Source organism: Schistocerca nitens, chromosome 2, assembly GCF_023898315.1.
Source record: "Schistocerca nitens isolate TAMUIC-IGC-003100 chromosome 2, iqSchNite1.1, whole genome shotgun sequence".
NCBI classification, from domain to species: domain Eukaryota; kingdom Metazoa; phylum Arthropoda; class Insecta; order Orthoptera; family Acrididae; genus Schistocerca; species Schistocerca nitens.
The window spans coordinates 415,057,596-415,080,305 of NC_064615.1; the positions used below are offsets into that span (position 1 = coordinate 415,057,596).

General features: G+C 41.4%; 2 protein-coding genes across 5 annotated transcripts in view; one reads left to right on the forward strand and one right to left on the reverse strand.

Moving 5' to 3' along the window:
- LOC126236281 (origin recognition complex subunit 4) overlaps positions 1 to 7,889 on the reverse strand; it is an 87,301-nt gene extending 79,412 nt beyond the window's left edge. Inside the window, exons 1-3 of the mRNA XM_049945445.1 lie at positions 7,765 to 7,889; positions 7,406 to 7,616; positions 1,723 to 1,897 (exon numbers count right to left, since the gene is read on the reverse strand). Of these exons, the coding sequence (XP_049801402.1) occupies positions 1,723 to 1,897; positions 7,406 to 7,615 (385 nt within the window). The 5' untranslated portion in view covers position 7,616; positions 7,765 to 7,889. The remainder of the gene's footprint in view (positions 1 to 1,722; positions 1,898 to 7,405; positions 7,617 to 7,764) is intronic.
- LOC126236280 (NADPH:adrenodoxin oxidoreductase, mitochondrial) overlaps positions 7,879 to 22,710 on the forward strand; it is a 67,305-nt gene continuing 52,473 nt past the window's right edge. Inside the window, exons 1-3 of one of the 4 annotated variants that reach the window (XM_049945441.1) lie at positions 7,879 to 8,186; positions 8,633 to 8,774; positions 8,862 to 9,080. In XM_049945441.1, the coding sequence (XP_049801398.1) occupies positions 8,176 to 8,186; positions 8,633 to 8,774; positions 8,862 to 9,080 (372 nt within the window). In that variant the 5' untranslated portion in view covers positions 7,879 to 8,175. Of the gene's footprint in view, positions 8,187 to 8,258; positions 8,526 to 8,632; positions 8,775 to 8,861; positions 9,081 to 22,710 lie in introns of those variants that run through there. The other 3 variants (XM_049945442.1, XM_049945444.1, XM_049945440.1) reach the window with 3 other exon arrangements.

Here is a 22,710-nt window from a genome sequence, read left to right on the forward strand (position 1 = left end):
TATATGCCGAGCAGTGGCGCATTACACAAATGCTGCTACTTGTGACAACTCTTGTGTTCTAGCGGCTATGGCTGGCTGTAACTGAATGTGCAGCATGAGGCTGGCCATCAGCAGTGGCAGGTGACATAATGGCTAAGAGCCACTGACTTGCACTGACGGCCAGTGCGCTGCTTCCAGAGGCTGAGTGGACCCGGTGTGGTTGCTCTAGTTCTGCACTCGACGCTCTCAGGGCAGGCTGCCCTGACAGATTCAAACTGTGATCCCAGAACAGCATTCTGGTTGATGGCCCAAATGTCACAGCCCCTGTGCTGCTACAGCTGTGATACTAACACAAGTGACTTTAATACAAAATGATTAAGTATTTATACACTTGCAGGCTGTGATTGCTTACTAAACACTTCCACAGCTGCCGGTGTGGAAAGGCTTCCACTTTCTCCTGCTTAGGCACTGCTGTGTCATCTGTTCCCATGCCTTGCCAGACAGGTTCCCCTCACTAGATTATGAAGGCTGTGTTATATTTTCTAAGGCATAGCCTCGACACTCACCTTTGGCTGCTGCTGCTTCAATCTACTTCCTACTTTGTGCATTTCTGAACATATATGGCGGTGCACTACACAAGGCAGAGCAACATGCGATATTACACATGTTGTTTATCAACTAACTTATGTCCACTAAACAGATTTTTATATAGTAATCACAATTAAACTGGCCAAGTGCTTGAATGGGCATAGAAGAAATGTCCGTTTTTGTGACACCCAGTACTCATTTACTGAATATGCTCTACAAAAGACTGTTCCAAACCTGCGCCATGGGGCAAGGTCACCTCCAAGTGCCCCTCAACTTGCTAGGGGGCAAGTGCTGATAGTATAGGCTACCACCAAGCAGACCCATTGCAAGTGTTTCACACATGTGTAAGCCCTTTGGTTGAGGCAGTATAATCTCACAGGCTATGGCCTTGGTGCCTAACTGCTCACATTCAAACTTTTTATCCACCATTGCCAACCAACGGCCACAGGTATATACTCAAACTAGAACAGCCTGCTCTACAGCATGACTCCAGGAACCTGAATGCCTATTACATTACACAGGGATGTGGCTCTCCCCTCCCCCCCCCCCCCCTTTCCCCACCGTTAATGCTAGTTTTCTGGAATTGGGAACTTGGTCACCAACACATCTTTGCATCCCTACAATGGACTCTGTTAAAATGCAATCAGTCCCTCCCCTCTTTTCTTACTATTATTGTATATTTTTATCACAAGGTTTATATTTATGTCTGACTCAGTTACCATCTTTACTGCATTTTACTCTTTTGTCTCATTCTCCCCTCACCCATCCCCAATTATATCAAATCATTTTCTATCCGTCTCTTTTTCTCCCTGTGTCTGAACTGCACTATTTGATTCACTTTCTCTTCCTCTTAATCCATATTTACCTCCCACTCTATTATCATCTCTTAAATGCAGCTGGCCCAGTGCTTGCCAATGTACTCTCTATCTCACTACCTAGTCTATATGAAGCAAACCCCATTATCTTTCTCAACCTCTGTCCTCACTACAGGTGGGTCCCTCTCTTCCTAGGATCTGAGTGACTTGCCCTTCCTTTTTAACCTCACCTAATTGATCAGCAATTCTGTGACATAATTTAATAGTTTTCTAGGCTGACTGTTCCTTTTGATATGATTATATATGAACCCATTACAATATACAAAACGTACACACTGACCTGCAGCTGATCTAAATTCTCTATTTCCAACCAACGATTCCGCATGAAGTTGTCTGGTAATATCCTTCAGTGAAAGTCGTTCATCCGAGTGAATAAAACCATTGAGTTCCACCATCAATGCTGCTCCTGTAAATGATGGTTCTTCTAGGAGCTCCTTTATAACGGTATGCACTAACTGGAAAAAAAAAAGAGGTGAACATTTTGTGAGAACATCGAAGATAAAATGTATCACAATTTGGAATGTTAACTGACTCCTGAATTTTTGGAATTAGATTTCTCTTACAGAAAATGTGAAGACAGAAAGGATGGTTGACTAAAGGTGAAAACACTGTGGGAATCAAAATTGGCATATAACAGTCCTAAGGTGATAATGAAAACAAGGCAAGGGAATGAAATCGAAAAAATGCAAGTTCTGGAGAAATATAACTGTACGTCAGACATTGGTGGCTTTCTGACAAATATAAATGAGAATTACAGAAATTAAGAAAATGAGAAAAAGTGTATAGCAGAAGATCCATGTAAACCAGGAAAAAAGATCTGAACAATGGACAATTCGGATTACACCATTGTACCATTTCACTGACATACTGTGAATACCAGTCCCAGAAAGAGAACAGAGTTTCTCAAGGAATTTTTCTTGATTAAATTCTTCATGGAGTTCTTGCGACATCAGGTTGTCAACACTGAAGAACTTTCAATGACTTCCTTTATCAGCATCGTCAGGAGATATTTCAACAGGCTGTTACGTACATTAGTTAGACAAATTATATAATGGGTATCTCCATATTCACAATATCATTAATGAACATACAGAAGAAGTATTTGACAACAAAAGCCAAAACAAGAACTCCATATGGATGGTGGCTGTTTTAACTACAACACGTGGAAGAAGTTAGGCCCAGAGAAGATATCACCAGAATCAGAAACACTTGAACCATGCAGGAAATTAGAGTATAATGCAGTGTCAGTTTATATCAACTAAGAGGAAAAAAAGATGAAAAACAAAAATAATGCTCCCATAAGATTTATCTGAATATGTTGACTTACTCTAACCTAAATGTTTTATTATGCTTAACATTGTCTGGGTACTGAGATGTTAATTCTAACACAAAGGGAGGAGCATACAGCCAATTAATCTGACCTGATAATATTAGACACAAGTTGCTAATCAGTGAAATAGGACTGAAGGCAGACAATGAGCTCTCTTGGATGCATCACATTCAGGATCTTGTGCAAAAACAGAATGTTTCTATCTTCAAATAAATTCCACTATTTCACGTATTTCCACTCTATTATATTTTGTAGAAGCCACCTCATTTTGGGACTACTCTGTGTATTCATAAACAATACTAGCATACAAAAAAATGGTAAAATTACTTCATGAACTTTGTGCAGACTGCTGTTCATGCATCATAAAATTATAGTTCTTTCATCCCTGTAAATCTATGTTCTAATAGGTTTTGTGGTAAATAAAATGGACTCATTCAAGAGGAACTGCCACTTTCATTTTGTGACCACTAGACATAAAGCCACCAGGCCTACAACAAAATTGTGGCTCACTGGATTTTTCAGCGAGATTCTGAGAGCTGGAAAACAGGCTTTTCAAATAGGCTAAAATAATTGCCATCCTAAACCAGGCAAAGGCAGAACTAATGCTTCTCACTAGCAACCAGTATCACTGCTTAGCATGATGTACAAACTACGAGAAAGGCTTCTTCTAAATTGCATTCAAGAGGTCATTGATCAAATCACCCCTGTCAAAACAAGATGAATTTAGGAAACATCAGAGCTTCTGCGACCCAAGTCTTAACATTGACAACTTAACTAGAAGCTGGATTTCAGGGAGATCTCAAATCAGCTGTAGTTTTCATGGATCTTATGGCAGCTTATGACACTGTGCGGAGAGGGATTGATGTTGAAGTTCACTGAAATCATCCAATGCCAAAAGCTGGCACTTCTAATTAACAACATGCTTTCTGACAGGTGCTTTAAGGTGTTCCTAAACAGACAAGCTAGCAGATGGAGAATTATAAATAATGGCCTGCCTCAGGGATCAGTTCTCACCCCCCCCCCCCCCATCTTGTTTAACCTGCGTACACAGACTCAATGAAAATCTGGTACCCAGCATTAGTCTTCCAGAATAAAGAGGTGATGCACTGTGAGAGTATGCTGACCTGGTGAAATTAAAAGATTTCTTCCATAAATAGAGGCTTCAGCCTAACTCAAATAAAATTGAGGTTACTGCATTCCACCTAAGTAATAAAGAAGCCCAAAAGAAGCTACAAGTGCCTTTCAGTGGAATCAAAGTACCACATAATTACATTCCAATATATCAAGGAATCACACTGGATTTTTCCTTGAATTCAAACAGTTCATCAAGTTATGTAAGAAACTTTCCTCAAAACTAAATCTACTAGGTACAAAATTGATGGAAGCCACTGGGGTGCGGACGCCAACACTCCACATTCTGCTGCACTTGCTCTTGTGTATTCTGCTGTAGAATATTGTGCTCCTGTGTGGGAAAACAGTGCCCACACAACAAAGATTGATGTGCAGCATAATGAAGTCATGAGAGTTATGACTGGTACTGTCAGATGTACTCCCAGTCAGTGGTTTGACTGTCTTAGCTAATATTGTTCTGCACGATCTGAGGAGGAAAGCAGCTAAGATAAACTTGCTCAAAGATATTACTTATCATAAGAACTCTCCCTTCTATGATAACCCACAAGAGCCCACCAAGAACTCATCTGAAATCACGCAAACCACCCTGGGTTGATTTGGAATGTATCAGTTCTTTTGACGTGACCTCCAAATGGTAACAACACTGGAATGAACATCCACCCAACAACATTCACTTGGTTCAAGATCCAACAAAGAAGGACGAGAGATTCGAAGTACCATGCCAAATCTGGCCAAGGCTGAATTGGACATTTCGATTTGATTGCAGATATGTTTGTATACTTATGAAACCATGCAATACACAACAAATAAACCAACACAGAAAAATGCACACTATTGAAAAGGTTTAGTTTCAATTAGCTCCCATCAGAACTGAAAAATTTGAATGATAAAATTAGAATTTTCAAATATAATTTGAAAGGTTTCCTTGTGGCACATTATATACAGGAATTTTTCACAGTCATTTAGTGGCTTGCACCGTAATATTTTGCTTAGTGTGGAGCAGTGGTTCCCAAGCTGGGGAAATTATTACCCCCTGAGAGATAAAATGAACTTTTCTGAGGGGTAAAAAATAAATGATTCAATTCTGTTTCAGTCACAAAACTAAATTATTTTCAAAAGATGATTACTGTTATCACAATTTTGTAAAACTCTAATGCTGATTATGTAAGTTATCAATAATTAGTTTCTTTCAATTACTAGCATTAATACAGTGGAGATTATAGGTTCCTCACACAGCTCACCCTCTACACACATATGTTGTGCTTTGTCCCGTACCTCACTGATGCTAAAAGTTAGACATATATGTAATGTATACTACATATCTCAAGAAAATGTCTTCATTCCAAGCTGTGGATAGTAACTGCAATAGTCCAGAAATTGCTTCATTATCACTTTGAGGCAGGTAAATGAATTAACTGGCAGCACAACACAGCAGTAACTACATTATTATTAGAGTGGTTAGACCCACAGCATTAACAGCCCAAAGTCATTCAATTTCTGCCAGTTCAGAAGTAAGGAGTGCAGCAATCAATTGATTTAAAACAGTAAGTACAGCAGGAACATCTTAACAGGTTTGTTTTTAAATGGGGTTACAGTGAGCAGTTCAAGCAAGTGCCGGAATGGAGAGGAGTAATGCGGGGGTAGTATGTTTTGTAACAAGTGTCCACCCCCACGGATAGTTAGCTTTCTTATTTGAGAAGGAGTTATGGATTGGACTTGCAGTGCACCACAAATTCCTTCATAATTCATTCTAACACCCCCCCCCCCCCCCCACACACACACACACGCACAAATACCATTCACTTTTAGATAATTTTAAAAATAAAATGTTCCAAGAAATGTCTTCCATTCTACAGTTAAGTTGGGTGTTAATGTGTGGGAGAGGGGTACTAACTAATGACTGACTGCACTCAGAGGTAATGGTCTAAGAAAAGATGGGAACCACTGGTGTGGGGCCTTACATTGTAGTATTATTTACTGTATATATAATTGTAAATATTTTTGTGAATTTTTAATGTATTTTGTTTTGAATTTTATCAGTTTTTGTTACACTATTTACAGAACCATTCCATGACCAAACAGCACTGGCTCACATGATCCCAAGGAACCTGATAAATTAGGTAATGTCACGGTGTAAAATACTGATTGGCACTGCTAAGGCTTAGTGTACTGACAGTTCTTATTTTTACTGTAACACATATATCACGAATTTTTGTAATCTCTGGCAAAATGTTTGCTTCGGTGGAATGTAAAATGTATTTCTTTATCTCTGTAAGTTTGTTGTGCAGTTGTATGGAGAAAAGTCTACAAAAGCAACATCTAGAACATACTAAAATACAAGTAAATAAAACTTCCCCAATGTTAAAAAGACTACCTTTAACATGTTAAGCTGTTGTACGAATGTTGCACGCACGCTAGCAGAGAAAAGTAAACACTATCCTTTAAAATAGGCATACGTAACGAGCCAAATTAAGCCACTAATACCTGAAGATGATGTGCGCATGGTGTATTTTTCATACTTCAATGCTACAATGAGCTATAGTATAGAAATCTGGGGCCACTCAACTGAGGCAATTGAAATATTCAAATTACAAAAGAGAGCAATTAGAGTAATAGGAAACAAAAGATCAAGACATAGTTGCAAGCCTCTTTTCAAAAAATATAATATTCTAACCTTCTACAGCTTGTACATATATAAAATTCTGCTCCTTGCTTGGGATCATAAAGACAAATCCAACAAAAATGAAGATGCACACCACCACCACCACATCAGAAACACCAAGAAATTAACAATTCCGCAGCATAACACAACTCATTATGAGAGAAGCAGTGGTTACGTGGCAGTAAAGTTGTACAACTCTTTACCACCACACATCACTAATGCCAAATCAAAGGATAAGTTTAAACAATCAATCAAACAACTGCTATTAGAAACCCCTTTATATTCAATCAGAGAATTTCTTTCAAATGAAAATAACTGAAGCAAACAGGCATAGTAATACGGGTATAGAGAAAAAGTAAAATGTGTTAACTTCTTAATGGCATTGTTTTATCTAAAGATTTTGTTTATATACAGTATTATTGCTGTAAAATTTTTTATGAATGTAAACAAAAAGGGATCTAGAATATGTATGTGCTATGTGACTATATTATACCATATTTATAAAATGATGGAACCATAGCATAGAATTATTGCAATTAAATGTTCTCTAATTTAGGTATATAGATTACGTATGCCTCATAAAATCAGTTCAGTCTACAGTGTTTAAAATTTTGTAGCTATGATGTTAATTTCCAGAAATGTCGTGGCTGAAATTTATTAGTTATCTTAGCAAAACTATAGTTAGAATCAGTAAACGTAATGTATTTTATTGGAAAACTGACAAAGCAAATATGTACTTGGACTTACTCCATAGATGTACATCATATTTTTATGGGTCTATGGAATGAATAATTAATCTAATCTAATAAGCTGCTAAATAAATAAATAAACAGGGCTTACATTTGATTTCCCGCTGCCTCTGGGCCCAACCAACAACAGTGAATCGCTGTCACCAGTTTCCACAGTTCTCCTGAACAAATCGGCTACCTGTTTGTAAGCAGCTTCATAATTTTCGTGTGGGACATACGAATGCAGTATTTTCTGCTTAATAAAATTTCTTGCAATGTGGAAATTTCTTCCGTCATTTTTTGTTTTACGTTGACCTGACATGCTGCGAGCACATAACCTATATATTAAAATATCTAGTACTAGGCCTAGTGTAAGTAGCACAATATTATATCATGTCGAACACAAGGGGAGAAATGTAAATTAACAATGGAAAAATGAATTATTTTTATAATTAATGGCCCAAAACATACTTCAATTGCTTGCGGTATTCACTGTATTATTCGAACGACTTGCTCGTTCCCGCCCATAGCGCACAGAAGCAGCACTCCCAACACCACAACAGTGAAGTCGATTGGTGGGAGAAAGAAATGCTTATCTGCTGTACACTGTACAGTACCGACAGTGTGCAGGCACCTGCGAGTTTTCTTATATGCCAATCAAAAGTGTTTTTTTAGGAAAGCAATACGATATTTTACATCGGATTAGCCCTGTAGTACTGCAGTTGGTGTAGTTTCAATGAGCACACAAAGGATACAGATAAGAAATAGTGTTTAATAAGAGGAAACGTCCAGTTCTTGACAAACTGAAAGAAGCATCAGAAATGTCATTTTTGTAAGAATTGGAAACGTCCAGTTCTTGACAAACTGAAAGAAGCATCAGAAATGTCATTTTTGTAAGAATTTTTCTCAAATTCAACATATATTCATTATTTGAGTAGGCTTATAAGCAGACCATAACGTAATATTTGACATTAATGCGCAATGAGAACTATAAAGCAAGTTTCATCCTAGGGCTCAAATACGTTGGTACATAGGTCTAAAGCGCTAATATTTGTCTGCGATTATCATTGCTAAATGTTCTGCATGCAGCCGTAAAAAAGAAAAAAAAAAAAACTTGGGTCACATAATCACATTGTACTGATGACAATTTCTACACCGATATTATTGAGTAAAATCTATCAAGCTAAACCGATCAACTTTAGTACAAATTCGTCGCATACGACTCCAGTATAGTAAGCCTAAATAATGTTTTGCCGTTTACATACCGTATATATATTGTATACTGCAGCATATGTATCGTATTCTGTGGGGGCTAATTTTGTTTCCCTTCCCATTCCAGCTCGAAATCATTATATTCAAAAGTTACCACCTGCTTACACTTAACTAATGCTACTTATTCATCAACACAACACGCAATTCCTAAAGTGTGTGTCGTTGGCAGTGGCCCAGCTGGTTTTTACGCAACCCAACAAATCATTAAAGTAATCTTTCAATTGCATACCAATACCATAAATTTTAATTCAGTCTCTACTGAACATGGATGAGGTGACAATGTTATTAATTTTCAGGCAGTTCCTGCTGTGCAGGTGGATATTTTGGAACGCCTTCCAGTTCCATTTGGTCTAGTGAGATATGGTGTAGCACCAGATCACCCAGAAGTTAAAAATGTGATCAACACATTCACAAAAACTGCACAATCTCCACAAGTAAAATTTGTTGGTAATATATGTCTGGGGAAAGATATCTCATTGGAAGACCTGATGCAATTTTACCATGCCGTCTTACTTGTGAGTAAATCATCTTTAAAAGCAAATAAAATTATGTCTACAGTTTCATTTTAAGAGCAGTTCGGTAACATTATGTGGGTACCAGTACTTCCTTTCGCATGGTTGCAATTATGCTCATCTTAAAATACAGTTAATGAAGTACATGACCACCGGTCATAATTGAATTGTATAAAGTTTGCAAAGTATGTACTTATATATTCTTCCACCATCTAATAAACTAAATAATTCTCTCTCTATCTATCTCTATTTCCCCCCTCTCCCTCCCCCTCCCACCATCGCCCTCTCCTGGCTCCAAATTCTTGTTAAATGAAAAATTGCGTTGAAAGAAGTACAGGGCAGGATGCAGCACTTATCAGACATATGTATTGCAGTCCTTATTAACATATAGTGTGTAGAGTTGGAACTTTCTAGCAGATTAAAATTGTGTGCTGGACCTTTGCCTTTCGTGGGAAAGTGCTCCACTGACTTAGCTGTCTAAGCACAACTTGTGACCCACCCTAGCAGCTTTACTTCTGCCACTACCAAATGCCTACCTTCCAAACTCCACAGAAGTTCTCCCACTTACCTTGCAGGACTAGAACTTCCATTTCAAACTTCACAGAAGTTCTGCTGCATTAATTGTGAGCCTAGCACTCTTACCAAACTTCACAGAAGTCCTCCTGCATACCTTGCAGAACTATCAGGTAGGTACTGCTGAAGTAAAGCTGTGGAGGCAGATTGTAAGTCATGCTTTGATGGCTCACTTGATGTAGCACTTGCCAATGAAAGCAAAGGTCACAGGTTTAGGTCCACTCTAGTGCACAGTTTGAAACTGCCAGGAAGCTTCAAATCAGTCAAAACAGACAGGGGGATCCAGAACAAACATCTGTTTAAAACATATTTGGATCCATTCCTAAAACATAATGCTTATTAATGCCTTTTTTTAACTTCTAGAAGAGCAATAAGAGAAAAACTACTGAATGGATTATCAAAAACTACAGACAATGTAAAACTAAAAAGGTCAATTATTCTGCCTTGCAATTTGTTTACTTGAATACAATAAAACATTTTTTTTAATATATATACTTAATGTATATCTTTATATGTATGATGCAGTAAAATGTTTTAGGTGTCATATGTATCATCATTCCACAGTATGAAGTAAGTTTCTGAGAAGTGTAGTATAATACAGTAGCACATGTACAACCATAGATGAGTGGTAGATAACCATTATACTAGAGGAGAGCCAGTAATACAAATTATTTTGTAATATAGTGTCACACTATTTTGCTGCACTCTGGAAAAGGTCAGAAATAAGTCATACTACCTCAATTCATCACTGATCAGGTCTATTATTGTTTGTTTTTACAATTATTCATATGAAGATCCAAGTGCAAATGAAAATGTTGTTGCATACAAATGTAAGTTACAGAACAAGGTGGTGCAATGGCAAGCAGATTATGCTTACATTTGAGAGTAACATGGTTAAAATCCACATCCAATCATACAGATTTACATTTTCAGTGGCTTTTCTAATTCAATTTCTGGGACTGATGATTTGAAATGGCTGTGGCTGGTATCCATCCCCCACTTGAGTTTGTGATTTCTGTCTAATGACCCCATCACTGACAGGGTGTTCATCCCTAATTTTTCTTCATTGCAAACCTTAATAGCAGCATTACATAATCCACCAATACTACCTATCTCTCTCCCTAGCACACACCATTAAAGAAATACTCTGTTCCATGGTAAAATTATGTTTTTTCTGCTCAAGAGGAGAAAGTTGCGAGTAGCTAGAATTCCAAGAAGGAAGCAACCAAAATAAAATCTTCATGACTGCTGACATTTAAACAATCGATGAAACCGATGGACTGACCTGTGCTTGCTTCTAGGAGCATTAGCTTCCAGTACAGTTACTATAAACACACAAGAATATACAGGGTGTTTCAAAAATGACCGGTATATTTGAAACGGCAATAAAAACTAGACGAGCAGCAATAGAAATACACCGTTTGTTGCAATATGCTTGGGACAACAGCACATTTTCAGGCAGACAAACTTTCGAAATTACAGTAGTTACAATTTTCAACAACAGATGGCGCTGCGGTCTGGGAAACTCTATAGTACGATATTTTCCACATATCCACCATGCGTAGCAATAATATGGCGTAGTCTCTGAATGAAATTACCCGAAACCTTTGACAACGTGTCTGGCGGAATGGCTTCACATGCAGATGAGATTTACTGCTTGAGCTGTTCAATTGTTTCTGGATTCTGGCAGTACACCTGGTCTTTCAAGTGTCCCCACAGAAAGAAGTCACAGGGGTTCATGTCTGGCGAATAGGGAGGCCAATCCACGCCGCCTCCTGTATGTTTCGGATAGCCCAAAGCAATCACATGATCATCGAAATATTCATTCAGGAAATTAAAGACGTCGGCCGTGCGATGTGGCCGGGCACCATCTTGCATAAACCACGAGGTGTTCGCAGTGTCGTCTAAGGCAGTTTGTACCGCCACAAATTCACGAAGAATGTCCAGATAGCGTGATGCAGTAATCGTTTCGGATCTGAAAAATGGGCCAATGATTCCTTTGGAAGACATGGCGGCCCAGACCAGTACTTTTTGAGGATGCAGGGACGATGGGACTGCAACCTGGGGCTTTTCGGTTCCCTATATGCGCCAGTTCTGTTTATTGACGAAGCCGTCCAGGTAAAAATAAGCTTCGTCAGTAAACCAAATGCTGCCCACATGCATATCGCCGTCATCAATCCTGTGCACTATATCGTTAGCGAATGTCTCTCGTGCAGCAATGGTAGCGGCGCTGAGGGGTTGCCGCGTTTGAATTTTGTATGGATAGAGGTGTAAACTCTGGCGCATGAGACGATACGTGGACATTGGCGTCATTTGGACCGCAGCTGCAACACGGCGAACGGAAACCCGAGGCCGCTGTTGGATCACCTGCTGCACTAGCTGCGCGTTGCCCTCTGTGGTTGCCGTACGCGGTCGCCCTACCTTTCCAGCACGTTCATCCGTCACGTTCCCAGTCCGTTGAAATTTTTCAAACAGATCCTTTATTGTATCGCTTTTCGGTCCTTTGGTTACATTAAACCTCCGTTGAAAACTTCGTCTTGTTGCAACAACACTGTGTTCTAGGCAGTGGAATTCCAACACCAGAAAAATCCTCTGTTCTAAGGAATAAACCATGTTGTCTACAGCACACTTGCACGTTGTGAACAGCACACGCTTACAGCAGAAAGACGACGTACAGAATGGCGCACCCACAGACTGCGTTGTCTTCTATATCTTTCACATCACTTGCAGCGCCATCTGTTGTTGAAAATTGTAACTACTGTAATTTCGAAAGTTTGTCCGCCTGAAAATGTACTGTTGTCCCAAGCATATTGCAACAAACGGTGTATTTCTATCGCTGCTCGTTTAGTTTTTATTGCCGTTTCAAATATACCGGTCATTTTTGAAACACCCTGTATATAGATAACAGAACTACTAGCATTTCTGACCAGTTTTATTCTCCAGGAAGGAGAGAGGAATTCATGGAGGGAGAGGGACAGATAAGAGAAGCAGGTCATTTGTGCCTTCTCCATTTTCCTCCAAGGAATTTCACTTTCCTGCCTGAAGTAGGAACGTGTGCTTGTATATTTTTTTAAGTGTTCTGTTAGCTATGCTAAGAATTGCACCAGATGAGAGTAGGTACTGACCAGCCCATCTCTCTTTTTGTGAATTTTACATTTAATGTTGTATTGTTAGAAAATTTAGGATAGAATATAATTTTCATATCAGGATAAATCAATACTCATGTAATAGGGGCACTGCTGAGCTTCTGACACTACTCTCTGAATGGTGGAGTAGCAATTTTGGCTCAGGTGGCTTTAAGGCAAGTAGGAGGGGTGAAATGTGACAATGCTAGGAGGGGGGTTAAGAAAGATTGTGGTTCTGGAACATGGTGGTGTATACAGTGAAAGGGCTAGGATTGCTGAGGGATCATGTATAGAAAAAGGTAGTGAACAAGGGGGTACAGAGGAGCCAGAGCAGAAAAAAGATGGAAGCAAAGATTTCAGGCAGTGAGCTAGGGTGGAATAGAAAAGTAAGAGGGGGAGAAAGAGGTGGTCTTGGGCCCAGAAGGTTGGAATGAGTTGGCAAAAGGAAGAGATAGTGGAAGGCAGGTGGAGGACAGAGACAAGTGGATATTAAGGCATGAGGGGTTGCAAGAACAAAGCCTATGCAGCAGGGGAAGTTCCCACTTGCCCAATTCAGAAAACAGGTATTTTGGGCAAGAATTTAAAGTGCATGAATTGTGAAGCAACTGTTCAGGTTAACCACATTATTTTGCTCAGCATGTTACGTAACCATATGATTTAGTTGGCCTATTGCCCACCCGGGTAGGCACATGAGTTAATTGAAATGCTTCCAGGAGTGGATTTTAAGTAACATTATAAAATCACTGATTGCTGTTATCCCATGAGACATTATGTCTGTTTTTGCAAAAAATCCAGGAGTGGAATTATGTTGGTCCTACATCGAATCTGCCCAGTGGGTTAATGGTGAGAGACTGGTGTGGCAGCCAGCCTCAACACGGTGTTTAGACAGTTTTCCAAATCCTACCAGGTTAATTCTGGACTGGTTCCCCTGTTCTGCCTCGGATACATGCTACACAAACATTTAGAATGCTTTCTCACATTTTCCAACAGAATTTACTCTATATACAGACAGATTGGGTGCACTGATGCTTCTGTCCTGGGAGTTGAATAGAAGACTGATGAAATTAGCTCTTTGGTCTTCTTAAGCACTTCATCAAAATCAGAATCAGTTGGCCTTTTACCACTGTTTAGCAGTGACCACCTGGCTGGATAGCTACACTCCTGGAAATTGAAATAAGAACACCGTGAATTCATTGTCCCAGGAAGCGGAAACTTTATTGACACATTCCTGGGGTCAGATACATCACATGATCACACTGACAGAACCACAGGCACATAGACACAGGCAACAGAGCATGCACAATGTCGGCACTAGTACAGTGTATATCCACCTTTCGCAGCAATGCAGGCTGCTATTCTCCCATGGAGACGATCGTAGAGATGCTGGATGTAGTCCTGTGGAACGGCTTGCCATGCCATTTCCACCTGGCGCCTCAGTTGGACCAGCGTTCGTGCTGGACGTGCAGACCGCGTGAGACAACGCTTCATCCAGTCCCAAACATGCTCAATGGGGGACAGATCCGGAGATCTTGCTGGCCAGGGTAGTTGACTTACACCTTCTAGAGCACGTTGGGTGGCACGGGATACATGCGGACGTGCATTGTCCTGTTGGAACAGCAAGTTCCCTTGCCAGTCTAGGAATGGTAGAACGATGGGTTCGATGACGGTTTGGATGTACCGTGCACTATTCAGTGTCCCCTCGACGATCACCAGTGGTGTACGGCCAGTGTAGGAGATCGCTCCCCACACCATGATGCCGGGTGTTAGCCCTGTGTGCCTCGGTCGTACGCAGTCCTGATTGTGGCGCTCACCTGCACGGCGCCAAACACACATACGACCATCATTGGCACCAAGGCAGAAGCGACTCTCATCGCTGAAGACGACACGTCTCCATTCGTCCCTCCATTCACGCCTGTCGCGACACCACTGGAGGCGGGCTGCACGATGTTGGGGCGTGAGCGGAAGACGGCCTAACGGTGTGCGGGACCGTAGCCCAGCTTCATGGAGACGGTTGCGAATGGTCCTCGCCGATACCCCAGGAGCAACAATGTCCCTAATTTGCTGGGAAGTGGCGGTGCGGTCCCCTACGGCACTGCGTAGGATCCTACGGTCTTGGCGTGCATCCGTGCGTCGCTGTGGTCCGGTCCCAGGTCGACGGGCACGTGCACCTTCCGCCGACCACTGGCGACAACATCGATGTACTGTGGAGACCTCACGCCCCACGTGTTGAGCAATTCGGCAGTATGTCCACCCGGCTTCCCGCATGCCCACTATACGCCCTCGCTCAAAGTCCGTCAACTGCACATACGGTTCACGTCCACGCTGTCGCGGCATGCTACCAGTGTTAAAGACTGCGATGGAGCTCCGTATGCCACGGCAAACTGGCTGACACTGACGGCGGCGGTGCACAAATGCTGCGCAGCTAGCGCCATTCGACGGCCAACACCGCGGTTCCTGGTGTGTCCGCTGTGCCGTGCGTGTGATCATTGCTTGTACAGCCCTCTCGCAGTGTCCGGAGCAAGTATGGTGGGTCTGACACACCGGTGTCAATGTGTTCTTTTTTCCATTTCCAGGAGTGTAATTCACAGCCATTAGTTGCAGGAAAGTTGTAAGATGATCTGATAACCAAGATGACAAAGGGCCATCCCTTTGTGGCTATTCAACAAGTGAGCAAGGAGTGTTAGCTGTGCATGCGGATAAAGCTGGAGAGATCTGTTTCTGGACAAAGCAGAGCAGAAAGTTTTAGCATGCAAATGCCTGAGTGAGACACTCATCACACTGAGTGAGGGCTCCTCGTCACTCCAAACACAGTGTCCACATTTGCTGAAGCTTATGAGTGGAACATTTAGTCACAGGTGAAGATTAGGTGACCTTTGATATCAACATACTGGTTAGCCTTAGCCTATCCATCGCTGACCATACCACTGCATTAATTAGCAATAAAATGTAATGTAGAGATAAAATGTGCCAATCCTGTGTTATGTCTGTACCAAGTGAGTCTAGTGTTGCTCAAGGTGAACATCCTCAAGCAATCCTGTAAGATAACATAGTGCTTTAATCATAAAGAGGTCAGTTCATACTACACTAGTGACTGGAAAATATGTATACTCTCACAATAAAATTGATAGTTCTTCAAAAATCATGTAAATAAACAATTACAATTCACTTCTTCTTGTAAACACTTGTCAGCTAAATGATGTAAACTAACTAGGTACCACCTCTTTAAGAAAGCCACAATGAGCCCAAGGAGAGCAATGTGAGAAAGTGTTAAATTCAAATGTAAAATTTTGCCATCTAATCTGGGAAAAAAGAAACCCTGAAATGTTGTGGTTGTATGTAAAGTCAGTAAATGGATGAAAATAATCAAATTAGTCATAAGTGACCATACTGACACTGAAACAAAATACTGAATTCAGTCTTGAGAAATTTTGTCTATGTTTCCATCCTTCAACCATTGTCCGAACATCGAAATTGTAGATATTTATATAATGATCATGAAACAGAAAATCAACTAAAAGCACCAAGAGTGGAAAGGCATCTGGATTAGATAAGGTACTTGTGATTTCTACAGAGATTGTATGAAAGAATCTGCTTCCCTTCTAGCAGCAGTTCACTTAGGTTGCTGGAGCAATGAAGGGTATCAAGAAGTTATAAAAAGTGCAGATCATTTATGTTTTCAAGATGGGTTTTTGAACAGATGCACACAATTATAGGCTCATATTGGTTCCGTCAAACTATAGCAAAATTATGAAATGTGTTTTATGCTCATGGCATTACGACATTTTTGAAGACCGAAAACCTCCACTTTAAAAATCACCATTGATCCTGGAAGTGTGCTCTGTTCGTCAATGAAATCTGTAGCACCACAGACAGAAGTGCCCACCTTGATGTGTTCCTTGACTTCCATAATGCATTTGATACATTCCACACAGTTGTTGAGTGAACAAAGTATGAGCTTACCGAGTGTTAGACCAGATTTGGAATTGGACTCAAGATTTCCTAGTAGATAGGACTCAACACATCATTCTTATTGGAATAAAATTAGCAGATGTAAGGGCAGTTTCAGGGGTTCTTCAAGTGACTGTATATAAATAATCTTGTAGATAATGTTAGGAGCTCCATGAGGCTCTTCAGAGACCAGGTAGTTGTCTGCAGAAGGTTGCAATGTCAGACGTCTAATGAAATGCTGGAAGATCTGCAGTCCTCTGGACTGAAGTGGACCAAATATGGCACACAAACTTCTTGCCCCTAGAGGACCAACATAGGGAGGTTTATAATGCTCTAGCTCTAATATTTATGGAGTTGCAGACATGTGACATTTTTAAGCCTCTGGCATATAGGCTGCCTTGCATGACACGTATGTTATGTGGGCTTGCACGTCTGGCCCCTTATGTTTAAATGGCTATGCAACCCACCATATTTGGATGTACTGCCTTCCCCCATCCTTCCACAGACAATAATGTGTCATTTCTGAGTGATGACCATCAGTACATTACAGCAAGTGCACTACTTGCTTTGGGATTACACGCGCAGAGTGTGCCCCATTTGTGAGGTCGCTTGACATATGCCAGGCTCTTAGCACAGGTGTGTACCACTGTATTCATCCAATGTGCAATACCTACAAGTTTCCATCCTCATTATACCTATGTAAAAATGCTACATTCATTATGTAGGTGTAGTACACTGTGCCATGCGGCTGATCGGCATTGATATGTCCTGTCACGGACCTGAACACACTTTGCACTCTGTTACTGCAACACACACAACCTATCAACTGCAGCAGTACGCAGAACATTCAAGTCTGCTGATGACAGTACTGCGAGGCTTCGCTAGCTAAGAGAGTATGTCTCCCACACACAAGCACATGGGACTCCGCTAAGGCTTGAGGTGCCTCGAAAACATAAGGGATCATTAGGCAGCAGCACATCCACACCTCCATGCTGGCTCTCATTACATACCTTGTGAAATATATGCAGTGGTATCAGGTTTTCGTGTGGGTGAAATGTCAGAATTATGTTCACATCGTGGTTTAAAATGGTTTCCTGCCAAACCACGTGGCACATGTTGTAGGAATGGCCAGGCTAAACTGCCATGCTGTGGTCCACCACCAGCCAAATTACATACTTTTACACAACAGGACAAACAACAGTTGAGACATTTCTTATTGCACATATAAAAGTGTAAAGCAGTATTCCAGATGACGACATATTTGGTACAATAGCATCATGAATGCACACTGCAATGGGCACCACTTTCAAGATGCAGAGGCAGATATATCACTGGGTAAGGTCCGTGTTGCCATATCACTGGGTAAGGTTTGTGTTGCCACCTGAAGGCTATGCACCCAATTACCTACAACAGCGTTTCCTAGCTGAGAAGATCCTCAAGGCAAATAGACAATGCAAATGCAATTCTTCTAAGTTGCCTGAGATTGCAGTGGTTATATACATAGATGGCACTAATGTCTGGGACACCATTCTACATTGATGCTGCGCAGGATTACACACACACACATGAATTGCACTGATTATATGACAGTGTGCTGTACCCCCCACCCCACCCCACCCACAGAAATGATAGCTCCTTTCTGGCTTCCTGCAAGCTAACCCTTTTTCTGATGGGACGAGGCTGTAGCAAGTGATTGCAGTGGTATTCTATGCATACCACCTTATGGTTCACACTGCCATCTCCAGGCACCATATGTGGCCCAGTGGTCTACTGGATGCACACAACTGAATGGGAAAAATGTGGACTACCATACTCTCATAACTTACTGTGGTTAATAAACATAATCCATCCATTCAGTATTTATGACATCATTTCCACCAAAGTACCAGACCCAACACATAATCCACCATCACACAGACTGGTCACAAAAGTGATCATATGTATATATGTATAGATAATAACTTGTATCAGGCCCATTGATTGAAGTCATCCAAATTTGGTACACAAATCCCCTGTCCCCAGAGGACCAACATAGGGTGATTTATAACACTCCAGCACTAATATTTACAGAGATACAGACATGCAAGGTCTTTACCAGACCCCTACTGTATAGGCTGTCCTGCACAACAGTTGTTCTCTGTATGATTGGTACCAACCTGTCTTTTTGACCTGCTTGCAGGGCAGCCTCCATGTCAGGGGCAAGGAATGGTTTTTCAGCCCCAAATGTGTAGGTTGCCCAGCAGAACAGGCATGTTGTGTTGGAGTAGTATCAGCCTGCTTCACATGGCAGCCTACATGTGATGGGGAAAATGAGGGTTAACAAGCTCTTGTCATATAGGCTGTGTACATTACAGATGTGTAGTGGAAGTATGAGGGTGATTTGAAAAGTTCTTGGAACATAATAGAAAAAAAGTACTTACATCATTGAAACTTTTTTTTAGATTAATGCACTTGGTCCAATGGTGTGTTTCTTCCAGGCCTGCAAAATAGTTGTCAACTTCAGCTACCAGTTCTTTGTTTGAAGTGAATCTTTGCCCACCAAGAAAAATTTTCAGTTTTGGGAAAAGTTGGAAGCCTGACAGAGCCATATCAAGTGAATAAGGTGTTGTTTTGTCTTGGGGTGTAGTAGTGCACCCAAGTTTCATCTGTGGTCACAAACTGAAGCAAAAAGTTTTGTTCGTTTCTCCTAAAATGAGCAAAACATTGTTCTGATATGTCCATTCTCATGCGCTTTTGATCCAGTGTCAAGAGTCGCAGCACCCATCTTGCAGATAATTTTTTCATTTCTAATTCTTCAGTTAAAATGTGATATACCCTTTCAGATGACATCTTGCAAGTGTGAGCAATTTCATGCAAATTCAATTGGTGATCCTCCATGACCACTTTTGCAATGATTTCTGGAGTAGTGACACATCTTGGCTGACCACTGGATGGATCATCATCTAAGCTCTCCCAACCAAATTTAAATTCGTTTGTCCACTTGGCAACAGCTGAAATGAAGGAGCAGAGTCTGCCACTGTATTCTGGAAATCGGCATGAATGTCCTTTGCTTTCACACCTTTCTTTACAAAGTACTTAATTACTGCTCGAATCTTGATTTTTTCCATCTTCACAAATCACTATGTGGGAACAACGACAGAGTACGTCACCACCACAGCTTCCAAGAGCCCTGACGTGGCACGTGTTTACAGGCAACAGTCCAATGAATATCATGTGAACAAGTCGTTGCGCTAGTGCTGACGTCTCGTGGTGATTCTGGAACTGTTCAAACCAAACTCGTAATATCAGCCTGCTTTATTGACTTCTTTGGAAGGGGGTTCATGTGCAGATGGGCATGCCTGGGGAAGGTTTAGATAAACAGAGGATGAGATGGAGGGAGAGAGAGAGGTAAGAGGGGATGGGTAGGTAGAGAAGGGGCAAAAAAAGATGTAAAGACAGAGAGGAAAGGGAAATAGAAGATGGACAGAGAGAGTGGGTGGAGGACAAGATGGACAGGAAGGGGAAGGGGATGGGCTGAGAGAGATGGGAGAATGAAATGGATGGATAGGGAGGTGAGGAGGTGTTGGTCAGGGAGAGAGGAGAGGAGGAGATGGGCCAAGAGATGTGCACATTATATGTGACATACATGTATGCAGGTGAGGCTTCAGGGAAAAGGCTAGTATTAATATAAATAAAGTTGAGAATGTGTGTGTATGACTGGGAAATCCTGCCAGGCCCCTGGACCAAAGTGGACGAAATTTGGCACACAGATTGCTTGCCCCAAGAGGACCATCATAGTGGGGTCTACAATGCTCTAGCTCTAATATTTACAGAGATAGAGACATGCAACATTTTTAAGCCCCTGGCCTATCAGCTGTCCTGCTGGGAATAGTATCCATCTCTTTGCAGGGCAACCTACACAAGTCTCCTTATGTAGAATTGGGTAGGCAACCACAATACATGGATGTATTGCCTCCCCCCAGCGTACACACAATCGTCCCCATCCTTCTGCAGACAACAGTGTGTGATTTCCAAGTGATGACCATCAGTACATCATAGCAAGTGTGCACTACATGCATTGCTATTACACAGCTGGAGCATGTGTCATGTCATGAGGTTGCCAGACATAAGCCAGGCTCTTAGCACAGGTTGTACCGTTGTATTCATCCAGTGTGAAATACCTACATGTTTCCATCCCCTTTATACATACATATAAATGCTATGTTCATTTCATGTCTGGCTAGGATGACATAGTACGCTTTGCAGCATGACAGTATAGTATTAATACATCGTGACGCCAGATGGGCGAGCCTGGGGGAAGGTTGAAATGGATAGAGGAGATGGAGAGAAAGGGGGCAGGAGGGCATGGGTAGGATGAGAGGGGGCAGAGGTGTATGTAGGAGGAGGAGGAGGGCAGGAGGCGATGGATAGGCGGAGTGGGGGCAGGAGGGGATGTATTGAGATGGAGGGGGAGGAGAAAATGGATGGAGAGAGAGGAGGTGGAGGAGATGGTCAGAGAGAGGAGAAGACGAGATGGACAGAGGAAAAGGGAAGTAGGAGATGGACAGAAAGAAAGGAGGAAAGAGGAGACAGGCCGAGAGGTGAGAAGGGAAGATGGACAGATAAGGAGGCAAGGAGGTAATGGACAGAGAGGGGGAAGAGGAGATGAACCAAGAGTTATGTGCATTGTATGTGGCGTGCATGTACACAGGTGAAGCCACACAGAAAAATCTAATATCAGACTGTAAGTATGTATGTCCAAGATATCGTCACAAACTTCTGGATTGGTTTCAACCAAATTTAGTACATGGACAGCAAACATCACAGGTGTTAGTAGCACTATGGGGCTTATAACTTCCTAGCTCCAGTAAGAATGGAGATCCAGCAAGCACTTTTTAGGCCCCTGATTTATAGGTTGTCCTGCACGTGTCCTGTGGGAACATTATCCGCCTGCCTTAATGATGTGCTGTGCAAGTCAGCCTACACATAAGGGGTAGGAAATTGTTTTACAGCCCCCATTGTTAGTCTGCCCTGCATGATAATCATGTTGTTGTGGAGCAGTATTGGCCTGATTCATCGACCTGTTGTGTAGGGGCTTCATGTAAAGATGGGCATGGATACGAGATGGTTAAGATGAAGTAAAGAAGGGGATGGATAGGGAGAGATTGGGCAGAATGATAAGGATAGGGATAGAGGGGGCAGGAGGGGATGGACAGAGAGGGGGCAGGAGGACATTCATAGGGAGAGGGGGAAGGAGGGAGGGACAGAGAGAGGGGGAGAAGCAGATGGATAGGGAGAGGGGGGAGGAGGCAATGGATAGAACAGCAAATGAGTCTGAAATGCTTTGCAGAGGGTACTTCCGTTTGTACAACTTGTTAGGGCTTCTTCCCATTCAATTTGTGGTCTGTGTGCAATGTAATTAGACTTATCTTGTCTACTCAGTCCCTACAGGTCCATACACAGGATGCTGGCAGATACAATTCTCTCTAATTTTAATTTTGTATCATAGTGAGAATCAGTAGTTCTATTGTGCCATCTACTATGATTTGCAGTTCTCAATATACAATGCAGTTTTATTTTGATTACATGAAAAATTTAGGACTTCTGCTGTTCTATTATTTATTTGTGCGCTTCTATCTCACCGTCAAAGGAACCTCCAGTTACCTTCAACAAATTAAGGTATAACTAACAAAGAGAAACAGTTTTTAAGAACAAACTCGGTGCTCACTGCACTGTGTTAACAATAAATTATCAATCTTCTCTCAATGTAATAAAAATACCAGAGAAGCTGATACTTTGTTAAATGCTGCTCTGCTTTCCTTTTTTCTTTTTCCTGGATTTTATCCTGTATCTTCATGGGGTTAGAATGTCTATTAGTGGAATTTGGCAATGTTAGTGGTAGACGATGGCCAAATGCCCTTCATGTGGGCATTCCTTTCTTCATTAGTAAGGAATTTATGTACCTCCAACTTTCTGCATCTAATGTTATCCATATGAATGTATGTGGA